We start from the raw sequence: 18,467 nt of genomic DNA, 5'->3' as shown, positions 1-18,467 counted from the left end.
GCTTTAAAGCATTGTGCTGCATACTGCCATCCTGTTCCAGACCACTGATGGGGGGGGGGAAGGTAAGAGGAACAGCAGTAGGAGTCCTTGGTCCCCGCGCTAGAAGGAAGAGGGAAGGCTTGCCCCAGCCCGCTCCCCCCCGCCTGCAGCGGTGCTTGGCCAGCGAGAGCGAGACGCAGGGCTGCGGGTGGAAGTGGCAGAGCGCTGGCAGCTGCCAGCTTTCTGCTCGGGGTCGCTGCAGGAAAGGAACTTTCAGATGCAAAGTGTGCACGGTATGAGCAGAGGGTGCTGGCTGCCACCGGCTCCTCACAGAGGTGAGAGGGGGTTTGGTGGCTTAAAGCCGCGCATAACAGCTGCGTGCGCTGTGGTCCCTGCAGAAGTGTGAAGGCAGAGAGCAGCGCTGTAGCCGAGGGTGCTGTGTCCAAGTGTAGCACAGAGCTCCCCAGGCAGGGGACAGGAAGGAGCCTCTCGAGCCGTGAGAAATTTCTGGAAAAAGTAAACCTTGCGTTAAGGTACAGGAAAAATGGAAGTGGATCCCGGCTTGCCAGCACGCGGTTATGAAACTGGAAAAGCTGGGCTTTTTCTCCCCAAATGGTGGCTTCTGTGCTCGCTTTTTCCTGAGGACTGGAGCGCAGGAGAGAAAATCCTGAGGTTGGCACCTACCGTCGGGGCTCCAAGCAGCCTGAGGGCTTTGCTGTGGTCGCTGATGGCGTTTTGGCGTCGTATGCCCCCCGTGAAAGGGGAGACGGCGCTGCCCCTAGCATCTGCCTGCGGGGTTGGTCCACAGCAGCTACCCTGGGAGGTTCAGAGTCGCAGGAATTTGCATTTGCAGGAAGGGTGACCCTGTAAAGCTCTCTGTGCTGTTACAGCCTGGCTGGTCTGCGGCCGGGGGGTGCATGCACAGAGTGGAGGAGGCAAATGTGCTGTTGTGGCTGCTGGCTTTGAAAGTTCATTGTCTCTTTCTCTGGAGGGACAGCTGGTACCAAAAGGTAAATGCTGAATGAACAGGTAAAGAAATAGACTTGATTTAAATCTTTGTATCAGGATTTTTGTGTGCCTGTGCAGGAGAGCCTTGGAGCAGCTGCTCTGGCCATGATTCGGTGTGGATGAGGCAGGGGGGGTGCTAGGTTCCTGCTCCAAGCAACTTGGATTATTTTCATCTTGAGATGCAAAGCAATAAAATAGTGAAAGGCACCTGTTTGTGCTGTAGCAGCTGAGGTATCGCTTACAACCTCAAGGTGTGGAATGAGCTGAGAACAACAAACCTGCCATGCAGGTGGAGGAAGTGATGAACTGTCTCACAAGATGTTAAAGCAAAATGGCTGTTCAGCTTAGTTAGTAAACTTTGGCTCCTCAGAAGTGCTTCTTTAAACCAGGACTTGCTTTTTCCTGCATGCTGCTCCCATCCCTGTCCCAGTGGCCTAACTGTGATCCTAACTGTGATGGGAAGTAAAGGAATGGAGAAGGTGAACTCTTTGAAAGCAAACAAAAAAAAAGCCTCAAACCCACCCATAAACCAAACCAAAGCTGAAAATCCATTTCCAGACTTGGAGCCTCCACAGCCTCTCTGGGCAACCTGTCCAGGGCCTCACCATCCTTATGGGGAGGAATTTCTTCCTAACGTCTCATCTAAACGGAGCTTCCAGTTTGAAGCCATCACCACTCATCCTGTCACTCCATGCCTTTGTTAAGTGTCTCTCTCCAGCTCTCCTGTAGCCACCTTCAAATACTGGAAGGCTGCTCTAAGGTCCCCATGGACCCCAGCTCTCTCATCCTGGCCTCACAGCAGAGGGCTTCCAGCCCTCCCAGCATTGCTGTGGCCTCCTCTGGCCCTACTCCAACAGGTCCTTGTCTGTGCTGAGGACTCCAGATCTGCCCCAGCACTGCAGGGGAGAGCACCGCAGAGGGGCAGAATCCCCTCCCTGCCCCTGCTGCCCACACTGCTGGGGATCAGCCCAGGACAGGCTGGCTCTGGGCTGGCAGCACTCGGTGCTGGCTCATGCTGAGTTTCTCATCAACCAGCAAATACATGCAAAGAAATTCCATAAAGAGTTTCCTCATGTTTAACGTTCAGTGTACAAAGCATGCAGCAGCTGAAACCCAGCCTCAGCTGTCAGTTGCCAGCTGTCTGAGGAAGCTGCTGCACCGAGGTACCTGTGCTTGAGCTTTCCCATAGCAGCTCATTTGGTGCAAACCCCTTGTTTGAAGTGTTGATTTGATAGCATTTGACTATGAGAATGTTTGAAAGCAGCACTCCAAAGGGTGCCATTAATAAAATGCTGAGGGCTGGAAGGTCAAGTGTGGCTCCTCTCCTGTGCCACCTCTTTTTTGCTATAATGGGAGGCTGGAATGAGGTGTCTCTTGGAAACGTTTTGCCGTTCTGCATCAGTAGCTGTTGGTGGGTTCCTCCCACATTAAGATTGTGTAATTTGGCACAGAGTGAAGAGTTAATGTTCAAACATGGGAAGTTGCTTCCTTTCTGAAGCTCTCCATTCTTTGGCCTGTAACCAAACAAGGGCTATTTAGCACCTTGCCAGCCAGTTTCCTGTTTGGGAAACCGGTACCGTGAACTTTCTTAGCTAAACACTCGTCATGAAATAGCAGGTACAGCCCAGAGCCTGCCTCTGATGGTCTGAAGTGGGGCTCTGCAGTAACAGTCACATTGTTCCCTGGGAGCTGCCTGAGCTGTCGAGATGAAATAGGCTGGGAACAGACCTCAGGTGCCCGCAAAACTCACTCCATTGTGCTTCTCCCCAGCCTGAAAACTCGCTTGCGTGCCAAGGAAAACCACATACCAGTGCCATCTGGGGACTTGTGCTAGAGTGGGTGCTGAGAGTGCAGAGCCCATGCGCACCACGAGGAGGGGAGCTGGCATGTCCACTGCAGGAAAGGGCCTGCTAGGACCGAATCAGCCTTTTGGGGGCTTCTCCCTTACCCCACTCTTCAAGCAGCAGCAGGACTGGTTTTCCAGCTAAGCGCATTGGAGAAGTAGAATTGCACCCTGAGGCCAGTGTTGTCATTTAGTTAGGCTGACATCTTGTGGAAGCCTTCCTAGTGCATTAAGAACAAGACAAAAGCTGATCTTCCTTGATGTGGATGTGGGCTGTGTGGTGCTGGGAGGCCGGGGCAGCTGGGGTTTGCAGCCGTGGCTCCGGCACCACGCAGCCAGCCAGCTCGTCCTGCTGCCTCAAGAGATCAGTGCTAATTTTGGCTGCATGTTAGCACATGGGGGCTCCTGGGAGGAATTGCTGCCTTTTTGCTAAAAGATAAAAGTTGTGCTGTGTCAGTGAGGTGGTGAGGAGGTGAGCACAGGAGTGTGGCTGTAGCGTTACTGTGCTTGTGCTGCCACTGGGATGTGCTGCCATGGAGCTGAGAGCGCCGTGGACAAGGGAGATGCTCCACTGGGCTGGAGCATCTCTGTGAGGGGGAAAGGCTGAGAGCCCTGGAGCTGCTGAGCCTGGAGAAGAGCATCCCCAGAGGGGATCTGAGCAACACTCAGCAAGAGCTAAAGGGTAAAGAGAATGGGACCAGGCTCTTGTCAGTGGTGCCCAGTGACAGGAGAAGGGGCAGTGGGCACAAACTGGAACACAGGAGGTTCCATCTGAACAGGAGAAACTTGTTTGGTATGAGGGTGCTGGAGGCTTGAAGCAGGCTGCCCAGAGAGGCTGTGGCGCCTCCTTCTCTGGAGAGCTTCCACTGCCCCCAGGCCATTGTGATCCTGGGCAAGCTGCTATGGGTGCCCTGCTTTAGCAGGGGGGTTGGACTGGACAATCTGCAGAAGTCCATCTTAGAAGTCAAGATTACCTGAAGCAGAAACCTCTCTCTCTCTGCAGGGGTGGGTGGGCTGTGAGGGCTGGTGCCAGGCAGGAGGCACCATTTCTCTCAATAACTCTGTGGTCTTGACTTAATCTGAACTGCTGCGAAGTATTGAGGTCAGTGATGATATTTAGATATAAAAGGATGGGTTTGTGAGTAGCTTGTTGTCATACCTGTGCTGCTGGTCCTGGTGGCTTTAAGACTGGATTTATGCAGCACCACCACTGTGCCCCATTGCCTCTGTATAAACCAGTCGAGGCTAGATTTTAACAGCAGCAGTGATAGGAAAAACTTGGCTCAGTGTTTGTTTGAATTTGGATGGCAGGCCTACAAAGGGAACGCTTCCTGACAGGGATGGTGATTCCACTTGCCTCCATGTGTATACAAACCCCCTTGCTTTGCTCTCAGCCATTGAAATAAACCCCACTGGGGATAGCTGTGCGAGCTGGAACAGCAAGGATGCAACTGTGACTGCTTGTGGTGTTCTCCAAGCAGCAGTGATGGTGGAAGACTGGGGGGACTGGAGGGAAAACAACAGCTTTTCATACCAGTTCTAGCTTCTTTGATAAAGATCTGATTTCGTTGGAAGTGAAATTGCTGTCTGGGTGAAGTTGTTATCCATGATACTAGACATAGCTGTGGTATCATACTGCAGAATGACTGGCATGGCCAGCGTGACCCTGTTAAATCTGCTGAATCTCTGAGCTGCTTCCTGACTGCAGAACTGCTGGTCCCTCAGCAGAGTTTTGTGCTGGAGATCTAAAAATCCCATTAGTAATCTGAATATTCAGGCTTTGGTATTGCGAGTCCTCCTAATCCCATGGATAAGAGAAGCTGATAGCTGGGAAGAGTTGTGCTGCTGAGTCATTGGTTAACTGGCTTCTCAGTGAAGGTTTGGAGTGAAAACAAGGACCAGCTTTCAATAGTGAGGGAAACTGGTTACTGGAGAAATGACCCAAAGGTGGAACACTGTCACCTGGAGCCTTTCAAACATGTTTTATTACTTGAGAGACAGAGAGAGGCTACCCCAAAGTGGACATGTAAAGAAACACCAGGAGCAGGTGAAGGGAGGGGATTCTGCCCCTCTCCTGCACTCTGCTGACCCCCTACAGTGCTGGGGCAGCTCTGGAGTCATCAGCACGTACAGGGACCTGTTGGAGCAGGGCCAGAGGAGGCCACAGCAATGCTGGCAGGGCTGGAAGCCCTCTGCTGTGAGGCCAGGCTGAGAGAGTTGGGCTTGTTCAGCCTGGAGAAGAAAAGGCTCCAGGGAGACCTTATGGTGATCTTGAAGGGCTTCAAGGGCTGATCAGAAAGCTGGAGACAGACTTTTGAGCAGGGCCTGTTGTGGCAGGACAAGGGGTGGTGGTTTGAACTGAAAGAGGGAGATTCAGGGTGGAGAGAGGAGAGAAATGTTTGACACTGAGGATATCCCTGCCCAGAGAGGTGGGAGCTGCCCCATCCCTGAAACTATTGCAGGCGAGGTTGTTTGTGGCTCTGAGCAACCTTCTGAGCTCTAAGGCTTTTCATGTGTTCCAGCAATCACTGTTCCATTAGCTGCCTTCACTTGTACCTAATGAGGTGTAGCTGGTCCCACAGTTACTGCTTTTATGGATCATTTTATGCAAGAAGAAGTCAACAAAATTCAGATGAGCAAAACTTCACATTCCTGTCTTCAGGCCAGGTTAGATTGACTGTGATCATAGAATGGTTCAGGTTGGAAGGGTCTTTGAAGATCATCCAGTTACAACACTCCTGCCATGGGCAAGGACACCTCCCACCAGCTCAGGCTGCTCAAGGCCTCATCCAGCATGGCCTTGAACACCACCAGGGAGGGGGCATCCACAACCTCCCTGGGCAACCTGTTCCAGTGTCTCCCCACCCTCACTGGAAAGAATTTCTTCCTCATCTCCAGTCTGAATCTCCCCCCTTCCAGCTCAAAGCCATTGTCCCTCTTGTCCTATCACTCCTAGCCCTTGTAAAAAGTCCCTCCTGAGTTTTCTTGTAGTCCCCTCCTTGTACTGATGTTGATTTAAGATGTTCAGTGGTGCAGATGTCCATCAGGCCTGTCTTGCTCTGCCCCAGCCCTCAGGAAGGAGCTGTGTCCATAGCTGTGTGTGCTAAATGGTTTGATTCCCTCAGCTATGTTTACAGCGGGGCTTGGTGTTGCAACCTGCAGGAGGACTTTCTGTTAGTACCTATGACAAGCTTCTGTGCTGAGATGTCTGCATACCAACAAGGTGGAAATCAGCCGGAGCTGCCTTGCTAAACTCAAGAGGGTTTAGCTTGTACAGCTCTGTCTGTGCTCAGATGTGGTATAGCCTAACAGGAACAGATCGGCATCCTGAGGTGGTGCTGCCCAGGCTCTGCTGTCTGTATGGCACATTCTTCAGGGCATTTACAAAGCACTGGCTGAGCTCTGGTCTCATGAACCCAATGTCCATTAGTGGAAGCAATCTCTTGGTTTTTTGCTCATCCAAAAGGCATCTGGGCCTCGTGCACCAAGGCTGCTCTGGGCTGTGAAGCCAGGGACAGCAAAGTGGAAGCGATGGGCGGACTCATTTCAGCAGCATGCTCCTGCCTCATGCTAAAATGGTAATGGAGGGGCACCCAGGGAGAAGTAAAATGGCACTTCTTGGAACAGCTGAATGTTTGCCTTTCTGCATAATACATGAGCCTGTATCTGAGATCCAAAGATATTCCTGAAGTAAAAAGCCACCCCACATGTACGGGGGGCGTGCCATGGGTTGGTGATACAGTCGTGCTGCAGTGGTGTGAGAGCATCAGGAGCAAGCAGCTGCAATCACAGGCTCGTGTCTTGGAGCAGGCATTTAGTTCTTGCTGTGCCAATTAGCAGGTTTCATTTTTGGGGGTGAATCACCTGCTACCCACCTCGGGGTGCAGGCAGCACCCACCAGCACACCCAGAGCTGCCACTCGGGACAAAGCCATCATGTTCAGCACACACAGAATGGAAGCTTCCTAACCTAATTGTGGTTTGGTTGTCATATCCACCAAGCATGGCAACAGCAACAAAGGAGTAGAATCATAGGAGTGCTTAGGTTGGAAGGGGCATCATCATCTACTCCAGTCTCCTTGTCGTGAGGAGGGAAGCCTCTCAACTAGACTTGGTTGCTCAAGGCCTCATCCAACCTGGCCTCGAACACCTCCAGGGAGGGGGCTTCCACAACCTGTTCCAGTGTCTCACCACCTTTGTACAGAAGAACTTCTTCCTGAGATCCAGTTTAAACCTGCTCTCCCTCAGCTTCAAACCATTCCCCTTTATCCTGTTGCTAGACACCCTTACAAAAAGTCCCTCTCCAGCTTTCCTTAGGTGCCAGAAGGCAGCTCTGAGGTCCCCCAGAGTCTTCTCTTCTCCAGGCTGAACAACCCCAGCATCCTCAGCCTATCCTCATAGCAGAGGTGCTCCAGCCCTTGGATCATTCAGCTTTGATTTATGGATGTGAAGTTAAGAACAAGTCAACACTGGGTCTGTTGGGGCTGCGGTGTAGTCAGAAGGAGCTCCTGGTTTTGATTTCAGTCACTTTTCAGTTACCTTTTGTGAGGAGAATCAAATTACCTGATCAGGGAGGTGACAAATCTTCAATAATTCATTAAACTCTAATGACATTACAACGTCCTGATTCGTTCCCCTCTGAGTTTCTTTCATTTTTATTTCTGCTGTAGCATGGGCTCCATGTTTTAGAGCCAAGGCTGCTCAGGCAGGTATTGCAAACCAGCCTGTCACCTGGAGAATTGATAGCTGGCATAGCCTCACTGTAGAGCTGCTAAATGAGTTTGCTTCTCAACAGGATAATTATATTGATCGTGGCTTAGAACTTAAGCAATTGGATTGTGGTTGCATAAAGTGTGTTTCAAAACTCTGATATAAGCTGTGCTAGAGAGAAAAACCTCCCAGCAAACCCAGATCACCACCATTGTGTGATTTAACACTGCCACTCTGATACAAATTAAGGGATTTTCAACCCAGAGTCTGCTTTAAAAAGAGAGAAGCTGCCACCACTTCTTGGCCCTTTGCCCTTTCTGACAACAGGGCTAATGCAGAACTTGCTGTGTGGAACCTTAGTGCAATCCAGCTCTCAGCAGACACTTGGAATGTTGGATTTCAGCCCCAACAAATGTTCTGTGAGGATTTTACCCTGAAGAGAAATGATCTGGGGCTTTGGAGTGACTGCTTCAAAGCAGTCTCCTGGGATAGTGGGGCATGAAGGTGGTGCTGGGTATGGTAGTGGGGTGTGAAAGGGTCATTGGGTATGGCAGTGGGGTGTGAAGGTGGGTTTGGGTATGGTAGTGGAGTGTGAAGGTAGTGCTGGGTATGGTAGTGGGGTGTGAAGGGGGCATTGAGTATGGCATCTGGGTATGAAGGTGGTGCTGGGTATGGTAGTTGGGTGTGAAGGGGGCATTGAGTATGGCATCTGGGTATGAAAGTGGTGCTGGGTATGGTAGTGGGGTGTGAAGGGAGCATTGAGTATGGCATCTGGGTATGAAAGTGGTTCTGGGTATGGTAGTGGGGTGTGAAGGGGGCACTGAGTATGGTAGCAGGGTATGAAGGTGGTGCTGGGTATGGTAGTGGGGTGTGAAGGGGGCACTGAGTATGGTAGCAGGGTATGAAGGTGGTGCTGGGTATGGGAGTGGGGTGTGAAGGGGACATTGGGTATGGTATTTGTGTATGAAGTTGTTGCATATGGTAGTAGGGTATGAAGGGAGCACTCCTGTGTTGGATGCACAGCCCTGTGGGCTGCTCTCCTGGTGGTCATACCTGCAGATTGAAGGTAGTACGTGAGGAGTGCATGAAAGTTCTGAGCTCAGTGCAGTGCCAGGCATGGTTGACTGAGCTGGCAGAAAAGAGAAATGTAAAACTCAGAGGTTGAATATGGTCTCCAGCTGATCAGGAGCAAAAAGACCAAAAAGGCCAAAAGCTTGCCTTTTCTTCTGAAGGCAAGCTGAAGAGTGTTAGAGGTGTCTTAAGATGTCAGATGTTACTGTTCTGCCCAAGACAGCCAGCATGACAGTGCCTGATCAGGGGGGTGGAGACTTGACTTGTGGTGTGCATAATCACTTTGAAGAAGCTGACAGCGTCCTTGAGATGAATACCACTGGCTTGACTTTGAGACCCTGCATGCCCATTTACCTCCTTGCCTCTTGTTTTTCAGGCTGGGCGCAAAGAAAGGAGCGATGCCCTCAACTCTGCCATTGATAAGATGACCAAAAAGACCAGAGACCTGCGCAGACAGGTAACTCACACAGAAACTGCCTGCTTGCTGGGACAAAGGAGAGCATTCCTGCATGTCTGCCCTCCTCTGTTGCTTTGTGTCCTGCAGTCCTTCTACCCACTGAATTAAAAGCCAGAAGCTTCCAGGGGAAGCGCAGGGTGGAAATGTAGCCCCTTGTTGGCTGTGTAATAAAGGTGTGGGATTCATAATCATCCTGACGACAAGAGAGCTGTAACAAAGCAAAACCAACTCCCTTTTTATGGATTGTGAAGCTAATCAGGTATGGGTTAGGGATTCTGATGGCATTCAGCTCCAGAGAGGCTGTTTTCTTTGAGGGCTGCATTTATGTAACACGAATCTTTTGTCCCTTCGGGTTTTAAAGCGCTGTATTCCTCCTTTCAAGTAAATGTGACTATGGATCAGGTTTGTTGGGGGAAAGAAGGGGAAAAAAAAAAGAAAAAGAAGCAAATGTTTTTATTCCAGTAGAAAAATAACACAGTTAAATCAGCATGTTGTTTAATCAGCCAAGGGAAGGCAGCAAATTTACTCAGGCAAAACCAATATGAACTGTTAGATCAATATTTGTGGCCAAACTGGTGACTTGCACTTATAGAACTAATCCAGTTTTTTTTAAAGGAGATTTAATTTAAATTGACAAGATATAGACAAGACTTAGTGCAGGGAAAGCCTTGACCACACAAAGGAAAAAGGATCAGCCACAAAAAGTGCTTAAGCTTTACATAGTCATGCAGTAAAAGGGAATCAGCAGTGGAACACTACCTGAAAATCTCTCCCTTTCTTTCCTTCTTTCTTTGCTTTTTGTTGTAGCTCCGCAAAGCTGTAATGGACCATGTGTCAGACTCTTTTCTGGAAACAAATGTTCCACTTTTGGTATTGATTGAAGCTGCCAAGAATGGGAATGAAAAAGAAGTGAAAGAATATGCCCAGGTTTTCCGTGAACATGCCAACAAATTGATTGAGGTAAGGTGGGACAAATACAATTAGCGCTGGGTAAATGGAGGAGGAGGCCCTTCAGGGCCAGGTTGGATGAGGCCTTGAGCAACCTGGGCTGCTGGAAGGTGTCCCTGCCCATGGCAGAGAGGTTTGAAGTGGCTGATCTTGAAGGTCCCTTCCAACCCAAACCAGTCTAGGAATTGATGAATTTTTCAATTCTGCTGAAAGAAACAGCAAATTCTGCAACAAATCTGCTTGTCAAAGCTGATTGCAATGAATTTGAGTTAATATTTAACTAAAAAAGTAAGCTCACCAAAAAGCAGCAGGTACTGTAACATAGCCCAGTTAGCTTTAGATGTTACACTATGTGAGTATGTGAGGCTGTTACCTGTACTTGAGTTGTTAATTGGAGATCACATTATCACAGACTGGTGGGGGTTGGAAGGGACCTGCTGGCCACACTCTTCTTAATCCACCCCAGGAGACTATTTTCCTTCTTGGCCAAGAGGGCACATTGCTGGCTCATGGTGGACTTGTTCCCCAGCGCTTCCAAGTCCTTCTCTGCAGAGCTGCTTCCCAGCAGGTCCAACCCCTCACTTGTACTGGTGCAGGGGCTCCTTCCTCCCCAGGTGCTGGGGAACTTGCACTTACCCTTGTTGAGCTTTGTGTGGTTCCTGTCCATCCATCTCTCCAGCCTGTCCAGGTCAATATGTTGATGTGGAGTAAGGGAGACTGTGGCATGAAGGTCCTTCTGTACAATTTGAAGAACTGAACCCTGGAGTTTTTTTCTTTTAAGTCTAATACCTGGGAACATAATCGTCTGTGGAGATGTTTTGGATGCAAACCTGCTTGTGTTTGGAGAGAGCAAACAAGGGCCAGGCAGAGAACTCACAGTGACAAGAAAAGTGCTCCCTGCCACTTTTTCCTAATAAAACCCCAAAGTCTCTCCAACTGATGTTCCTCCAGACTAGAGGAAGGATCAGCACAGATAGGACTGGCCTCTCTGAACTGAAATGCATTAAAGGTCTGCTCTCAGATGTAACAGTTTTCCAACAGGTAGCAGGTTTACAAAGAGCAACGAGAGTTCATACTCTGAGCTCAGCTCGGTAACCTTGTCCTCTTGCTGCTGTTTTGTCTGGGAGTTTTGTGTCTCATGCTAAATGCCAAGGAGCAAACATCTGTAGGTATTGCTGAGGAGCCATGCCAGTAGGAATAAACTTCAAAACCTCCTCCTGTGCATTTCAGGACCCTTTGAGGCACCGGCTGGCTCCTCTGCTTGACCTCAGCAGCTACCCAGGAGCAGCCAGGCACTGGTTAATGTGATTTTGCTCTCTTGGTCTCACTGCGTTTGACACTCCATGTGTCTCCTAGGCTCGTGGGGAATACTTTCACACAACTTGACAGATTTAAATTACTCAAGACACAAGTAAAAGTCGTTTCTGTCTCTTGCTCAATATGGTTTTCTCACTTTTTTTAAAGCCTTGGGGGCTCTGAGCATGGTGCTCAACTGCCCTGTAACTGGTGTGACACCAGTGTGGGGGGTGTGAAGCTAGCCCAGCTCCTCAGAGCAGTCTGAGCAGTCAATAACTTTACTTCTTTGGAGATCTCTTTTTCACTCTGGGTGTGCTGTGTTGCAGTGTAAATGCCACCTTCATAGCCTTTCAAAGTTATTTTAGTCGAAATTGTAAGTAACTAACATTGTTCAACAGAACAAGGCCATGCTGCTGTGCCCTGCCCTGCCTTAGCAGCAGGACGTGGCCATGCCATGTCTAGTGGTGGCAACACTTTGGAAGGTTTTGTCTGAAGCTTCCCTTCTTCATGTTGCAAGCCTAATTTAGCTAGAAAATTCTTTTTAAGGCTTGTTTACAGAAGTTGACTGGCAGAAGGAGATGAGTGCTTCTTCTGTCATAGTTCTGCCACCTCTTCAGTGGATGGTTGGCGTCCACACGTGGGTTTATTGGTTTAATTACAAAGGAGTAATTGCACTACTCCATCTGCAAGCTCCCCTCCTGTCCTGGCTAGGGAAACCCTTACTCCTTGCTCCTTCAGAATCACAGAATGGCTGAGGTTGGAAGAGACCCCAGAGATCATCTAGTCCAAGCCCTCTGAGGTTGGAACACATGTGCTGGATGAAAAGCGACGGGTGGCTGTCCTCGCTGCCACCTAAGAGTGGTTTTTACTGACCTTACCTTATGTGCAAAATGCCAAGCTGCAAATGAGTTTTACAGCACTTCTATTCAGCCCAACAGCCTGTCTCTCAAGAAAGACTATTCCCCTGGAAGTGTGCATTAAACAATATTTCTGACTGGCATCAAAAGGTTCTGCTAAAATGATATGCTGCCGCAACAACGTTTTGAAGGCTTGCTTATTGCTTTTGCTGTCTGAAATGTAACTGTAGCTATAGAGGAGCATGATCTAGGTGGCTTATAAACCTCTTCCATGAATGTAGATGGATTAATATATACACTCAGCTTCGACAGCAGGGGAATGGCACTCCTGCAGAGCCCTTGTCTCCGGGGGATGGAGAGCCACTGCGGGGCTGTATGCGACGTCGCATTTACTGTGAAGGAAGACGGGTCGGGGTGGGTTGCACTTACAATGTCTCACCGTGCCTCTGCCAAAATGGAGAAGGATGTTTGCAAGTTCCCATCTGATTCTGCTCTCGGGCAGAAAACTCAACTGCAGGTATCCAGAGAAACAATGAAAGATTGTGTAAGAGCGGGAGAGAAGATGTTCCACTTGGTGAGATGAGAAGTGATTGCTTCCCCCTGTTTTCAGAGGAAGATAAGTGTGCAGGGGAGTTTGTCGTAACTACCCTCAGAAATGCTGCTGAGTGACTCAAGACATCAAATGTGACAAAACAGCTGCAGTGCAGAATGGAGCTGTGTTGTGTATCATGCTGTGATTGACAGCCTCCTGTGTTTTACATGTAGAAGAGAATGTGTCCTTCCCTCTAATGCAAGGAGGGGATGTGAAAGAAAGGCAGAGATCTGCTCTGCACCAGATAACTTGTAAAGTCCCCATCAGGATTGGGGAGAGGTTTTACCCCTTTGTCCTGTGACCTGGAGGAGTCTGTGCTGCTCTCCTGGTGAACCAGCCCTGGAAGGGACTGTGATAAATATATGTATGTATATTGAACACTAGAAACTGCTGCAGGTGTTGACTGGATGGAAGAAATGGCAGTGCTGGTTCTGCCCTGGGTTAGCACAGGGAGCTCTTGCTCCTGCAGGGCAAAGGCATGTGCAGGCCCTCCAAGCAGCTATAAATCCCAGAATTCCTGCATGGTGAGGGTGGTAAGGGACCTCTGGAGATTATCCAGTCCAAGCCCCCTGCTTAAGCAGGGCACCTACAGCATCTTGCCCAGGAGCACGGTGGCCAGGGGGTGGTGGAAGCTCTCCAGAGAAGGAGACTCCACAGCCTCTCTGGGTAGCCTGCTCCAGGGCTCCTGCACCTGCAAAAAAGTTTCTCCTCCTGTTCAGGTGGAAACTCCTGAGTTCCAGTTTGTGGATCTTGCCCCTTGTCCTGTTGCTGGACACCACTGACAAGAGACTGGCCCCATCCTCTTGCCCCCTACCCTTTATCTCTTGCTGAGCATTGCTCAGCTTCCCTCTGGGGCCACTCTTCTCCAGGCTCAAGAGCCCCAGCGTTCCCAGGCTTTTCTCCTCACAGAGATGCTCCAGGACCCTCAGCATCTTTATAACCTCCACTGGACTCTGTCCAGCAGTTCCCTGTCTCTCTTAAACTGGGGACTCCAGAACTGGACACATTAATCCAGGTGTGGCTTCATACCTGCAGATGCCAGCACATGATCCAAGTACCTGAAGGGGGCTACAAGAAGGCTGCAGAGATGCTGTTCACAGAGGCCTCCTGTGATAGGACAAGGGAGAATGCTTTGAAATTGGAGAAGTAAAGATTTAGTTTGGATATTAGGAACAAGTTTTGCACCATGAGGGTGGTGGGACACTGCAACAGGTTTCCCAGGGAGGTAGCTGAGGCCCTATCCTTGGAGATATTTAAGGTGAGGCTCAGTGCAGTTCTGGGCAATGTGATGTAGTGGAGGATGTCCCTGCTGACTGCAGGGGGGTTGGATTAGATTACCTCTGGAGGCCCCTTTCAACCCAAACCATCCTGTGATTTGGGTATTTTTATTTTGAAGCCCTGCTTTCCTGGCAGCAGAGCACTGTCTGCTCTGTGCTCCCTAACGTCCAGGCAGCTAAACATGACCAAAAGGTGCAATAACCGCAAAAATCAGTTTTGCCTGCTGGATCTGTGCCTTCTGGTGAAACCATACCAAAGCCATGGCTCAAGAGGCTTCCACCTCATCTGTTTCTCATGTAGGAAATCCTAAGCCCCTGAGCCTGCCTTTTGAAAACTAAGTGATGGTTAAACAGTGAAAGGAGACTTGTCTTGGCTAAGTAACTCGTTTCAAAATGGCTCTGTGCTAACAGTCCGTAACTAGCCAGCACTCTGCCTGGCTTTTGTTGGAGGAGTTCAGTTCAGGAACTGAGAAGCCAATTAAAATGCAGCCCACAAAAATAACCAAAGAAACAGCATTTTGGGAACCAGCATAAGAAAAAGTTTACATTCACTCGTGAACTCCTGAAAGCCTTCCTGATTTACAGCTCATCAAGTGCTGATTTGTGTGCCAGTGGTTTTTGTAATGCGGGGCAAAGTCGCCTTGGCTGTCCAACCTGTAGCTTTGCTCTTGAGGCACGGCTTGGCACTGGCATCCTTAGATTCAGTGCTCCTCCGCGAAGAAGCAAGGCTGTCCTGCGACGTGGTGCCTGTGTTTAATGATGTCACTTAGCACCATGCTGACTCTTTTGTATGCTCCAGCCTCTGAAGTGTGCCTCCTGCACAAGTCGCTTTTGTGCTGCTCCCTGTAGTCACTGCGGGCACAGTTCTGGAAAATAAAAAAAGCCACAAAGGTCCAGAAGCAACTTTGGCTGCGCTGTTGAATGCTTTAGAGAAACAAAAAATTAGGTTGTCAGCTTGTCACTGGTTTTATACTGGGTGCTTTAAATTGGAAAAGCTTTTCAGAGCTTGAGAAATTAGGTAGTTAAAAGGTAGATGAAGAGCAGAGTCCAGTTTAAAACCTTCCAGTAGCTGTTGGCTTCATGAAGAAGGTTTTGGAAAGGCAGGGTTTGTAATTCCTTCAGAACATCAAATAATCTTCTCTTATTCTGCAAGCCAGTACCCCTGTGTCAAATATTTGTCTTCAAATTTCATTTTGAAGCCAAGCCTCTCTTTCTCAGAGAAGCTTTGGTAGGACCAGAGAGGCAAAAGCTCTCAATGATGTTTCATAAGCATCTTTATTTTTTTTTCCCCAATTGCTTTAATTTATCCAAAAAGACTGCTCTGTGCCTTTTTTTAATGCACTGGGCTGTATCTTGCATATGGAGAGCTGATTTTCTCATCTTCACTGAAAAACCCATGAACAGATGCAGTCTGCAAATTTATTTGCTTGGAAAGAATCACATTTGGGCACTTAACTCCATAAGCTATCTGTAGCCTCTCGCGCTGACATTTTCCCCTTCTGTTGCCCTAACTGCCTGGCCCTGATGTCCCAGAGTAACGCCTCAGACCTCACTCTAAAAATACCACTCTCCAAAAGCCCAAAGCCTTGCGCTCTGGCAGCATTTCTCTGATAATTTGCTCTGATTTTGCCCATACTTGCGGCCTAGATATTCTTCAGAGAGTCTTAAGAGCTGCAGGTTTTACATGTGAAAGGCTTTGTAAAGAATCTGAAGAGGGTAAAAATGTAGCTGGGCTTTGAAAGAATCGCTGCCTTTTGGACTTCAGGCACAGCAGAGGTGTGGGGAAACTGAGGCTTGCCTGTCCTCCCTTTGTGAGCAGTGACTTGCCTGGGCATAGCTTCATGATAAAGGTGTTTGTGCATCATGGAATCACAGAATGATCTGGGTTGGAAGGGACCTCCAAAGCTCATCCAGTCCAAGCCCCTCTGCGCTCAGCAGGGACATCCTCAACTAGATCAGGCTGCCCAGAGCCCTGTCCAGCCTCACATTGAATATCACCAGGGATAGGGCTCAAACCACCTCCCTGGGCAACCTGTTCCAGTGTTCCATCACTCTCATAGTAAAGAACCCGTTCCTAACATCCAACCTGAATCTGCTCTTCTCCAGTTTGAAGCCATTGCTCCTCATCCTATCACCAGAGGCCTCTGCAAACAGTCTCTCTCCATTCTTCTTGTAGCCCCCTTCAGGTACTGGAAGGCTGCTGTTAGGTCTCCCTGGAGCCTTCTCTTCTCTAGGCTGAACAACCCCAGCTCTTTGAGCCTGTCCTCATAGCAGAGGTCCTCCAACCTCAGCACCTTTGAATAAACCTTTATTTAGAATAAACCAAACCAGGTTGGAAGAGACCTTCAAGATCATCGCGTCCAACCCATCAACCAATCCAACCCACCTAAACAACTAACCCATGGCACCAAGCACCCCATCAAGTCTCCTCCTGAACACCTCCAATGACGGCAACTCCACCACCTCCCTGGGCAGCCCATTCCAATGGGCAATCACTCTTTCTGTATAGAACTTCTTCCTAACATCCAACCTGAACCTCCCCTGGCACAGCCTGAGACTGTGTCCTCTTGTTCTGGTGCTGGCTGCCTGGGAGAAGAGACCAACCTCTGCCTGTCTACAACCTCCCTTCAGGTAGTTGTAGAGAGTAATAAGGTCACCCCTGAGTCTCCTCTTCTCCAGGCTGAGCAACCCCAGCTCCCTCAGTCTTTCCTCATAGGGCTTGTGTTCCAAGCCCCTCACCAACTTTGTTGCTCTTCTCTGGACTCGTTCCAGCAAGTCAACCTCCTTCCTAAACTGAGGGGCCCAGAACTGGACACAGGACTCGAGGTGTGGCCTAACCAGTGCAGTGTACAGGGGCAGAATGACCTCCCTGCTCCTGCTGGCCACACTGTTCTTAATGCAGGCCAGGATGCCATTGGCCCTCTTGGCTGCCTGGGCACACTGCAGGCTCATGTTCAGCCTGCCATCAACCAGCACCCCCAGGTCCCTTTCTGCCTGGCTGCTCTCCAGCCACTCTGACTCCAGCCTGTAGCACTGCATGGGGTTGTTGTGGCCAATATGCAGAACCACATTGGAGGTGGGAGTGGACTGGCTTTGCTCATTCAATAGATGTTCTGTCTGCACACTTGCCATCAGAGGTCTGTATCAGTACTGAAAGACAGGTGATGGATCTTAGGTGAAAAGGGCAGATGAGCAGAGCACTTGACAGCCAGATCAGATACTGATTTGGAATGTTTTTCTGAACTCTGGGCATGTTCATCTCTCAAAACTCAGCATTTTCCAGGCTGCAGTCATTATCAGTCATTACTGTGCTATCCTGAGCACCTCCTTTTTCTGTTCAGTAAGCTAATTTATAGGGTGGGGGGTGGGGGATCTACAAGCTCAAGTTTGTCTTTGACTTGCTTTTATTTGTAAAGTAATTGTGTATTATAAGAGCAGTGTCATTGCAGTTATGGGCTGGCAAAGAGAGGCAAAGCCAGGCCAACTCCAGGATAATTTCCCATGTGAAGGAGAGCAAAATGCCTCTCCCAAAGACCTTGCTTTCTGTAATTTGTCTATAGATAACCTTGACAGCAATTTAAAACAAATGGCTTCAGTAAATGGCCACTAGAACTCTTAATGTGCCCTCTGAAGTCTGACACTCTACAAGAACTTCCCTTGCAAGTTCATTTTATTAGTCAACTAATTATAAATACATTAAGTTCTGCTTACAGAACAAGCTTTCCTTACATTCATAATCACTAAAGCAGGAAAGCCTCAGGAGGGGAAAAACCCCATCAAAACAGTCCTTCCATTTTCCCACAAAACTGGATATACAAATTTAATCCATCATACATAAGTAAAAGCATGTGACCTTTTAATAGGATAACTTGTGTTCTTGTAACTGGTTGTTGGGGGTTTTTTGTGGCCAATCTTCTTAATGCTGCACCAAATTCTGCCCTGCTGAGACCTCACCTGGAATATTGCATCCAGTTTGGGGCTCCCCAGTTCAAGAGGGACAGGGATCTACTCAAGAGAGTCCAGGGGAAGGCTACAAGGATGCTGAAGGGACTGGAGCACTGCCTGGTGAGGAGAGGCTGAGAGCCCTGGGGCTGGTTAGTCTGGAGAGGAGAAGACTGAGAGGAGATCTAACAAAATCTATCAATATCTGAGGGCTGGGAGTCAAGAGGGAGGGGACAGGCTCTGCTCAGCTGCACCCTGGGGTAGGACAAGGGGCAATGGATATAAACAACAGCACAGGAGGTTCCACCGCAACATAAGGAAGAACTTCTTCGCTGTGAGGGTCACAGAGCACTGGAATAAGCTGCCCAGAGAGGTTGTGGAGTCTCCTCTGGAGACTTTCCAGCCCTGTCTGGATGTGTTCCTGTGTGACCTGTGCTGGATTCTATGGTCCTGCTCTGGCAGGAGGGTTGAACTCAAAGATCTTTGGA

General features: G+C 49.2%; 1 protein-coding gene across 1 annotated transcript in view; it reads left to right on the top strand.

Moving 5' to 3' along the window:
• CTNNA1 (catenin alpha 1) overlaps positions 1–18,467 on the top strand; it is a 165,021-nt gene that overhangs the window by 84,843 nt on the left and 61,711 nt on the right. The window contains exons 8-9 of the mRNA XM_068157813.1: positions 8,987–9,067; positions 9,875–10,027. Coding sequence (XP_068013914.1) covers positions 8,987–9,067; positions 9,875–10,027 — 234 coding nt within the window. The remainder of the gene's footprint in view (positions 1–8,986; positions 9,068–9,874; positions 10,028–18,467) is intronic.

The sequence above is a fragment of the Melanerpes formicivorus genome, unplaced genomic scaffold (assembly GCF_026170545.1).
Source record: "Melanerpes formicivorus ecotype bairdi unplaced genomic scaffold, bMelFor1.0.p_v2 SCAF_2, whole genome shotgun sequence".
NCBI lineage: Eukaryota > Metazoa > Chordata > Aves > Piciformes > Picidae > Melanerpes > Melanerpes formicivorus.
This window is presented reverse-complemented; position numbering and strand designations above follow the sequence as displayed.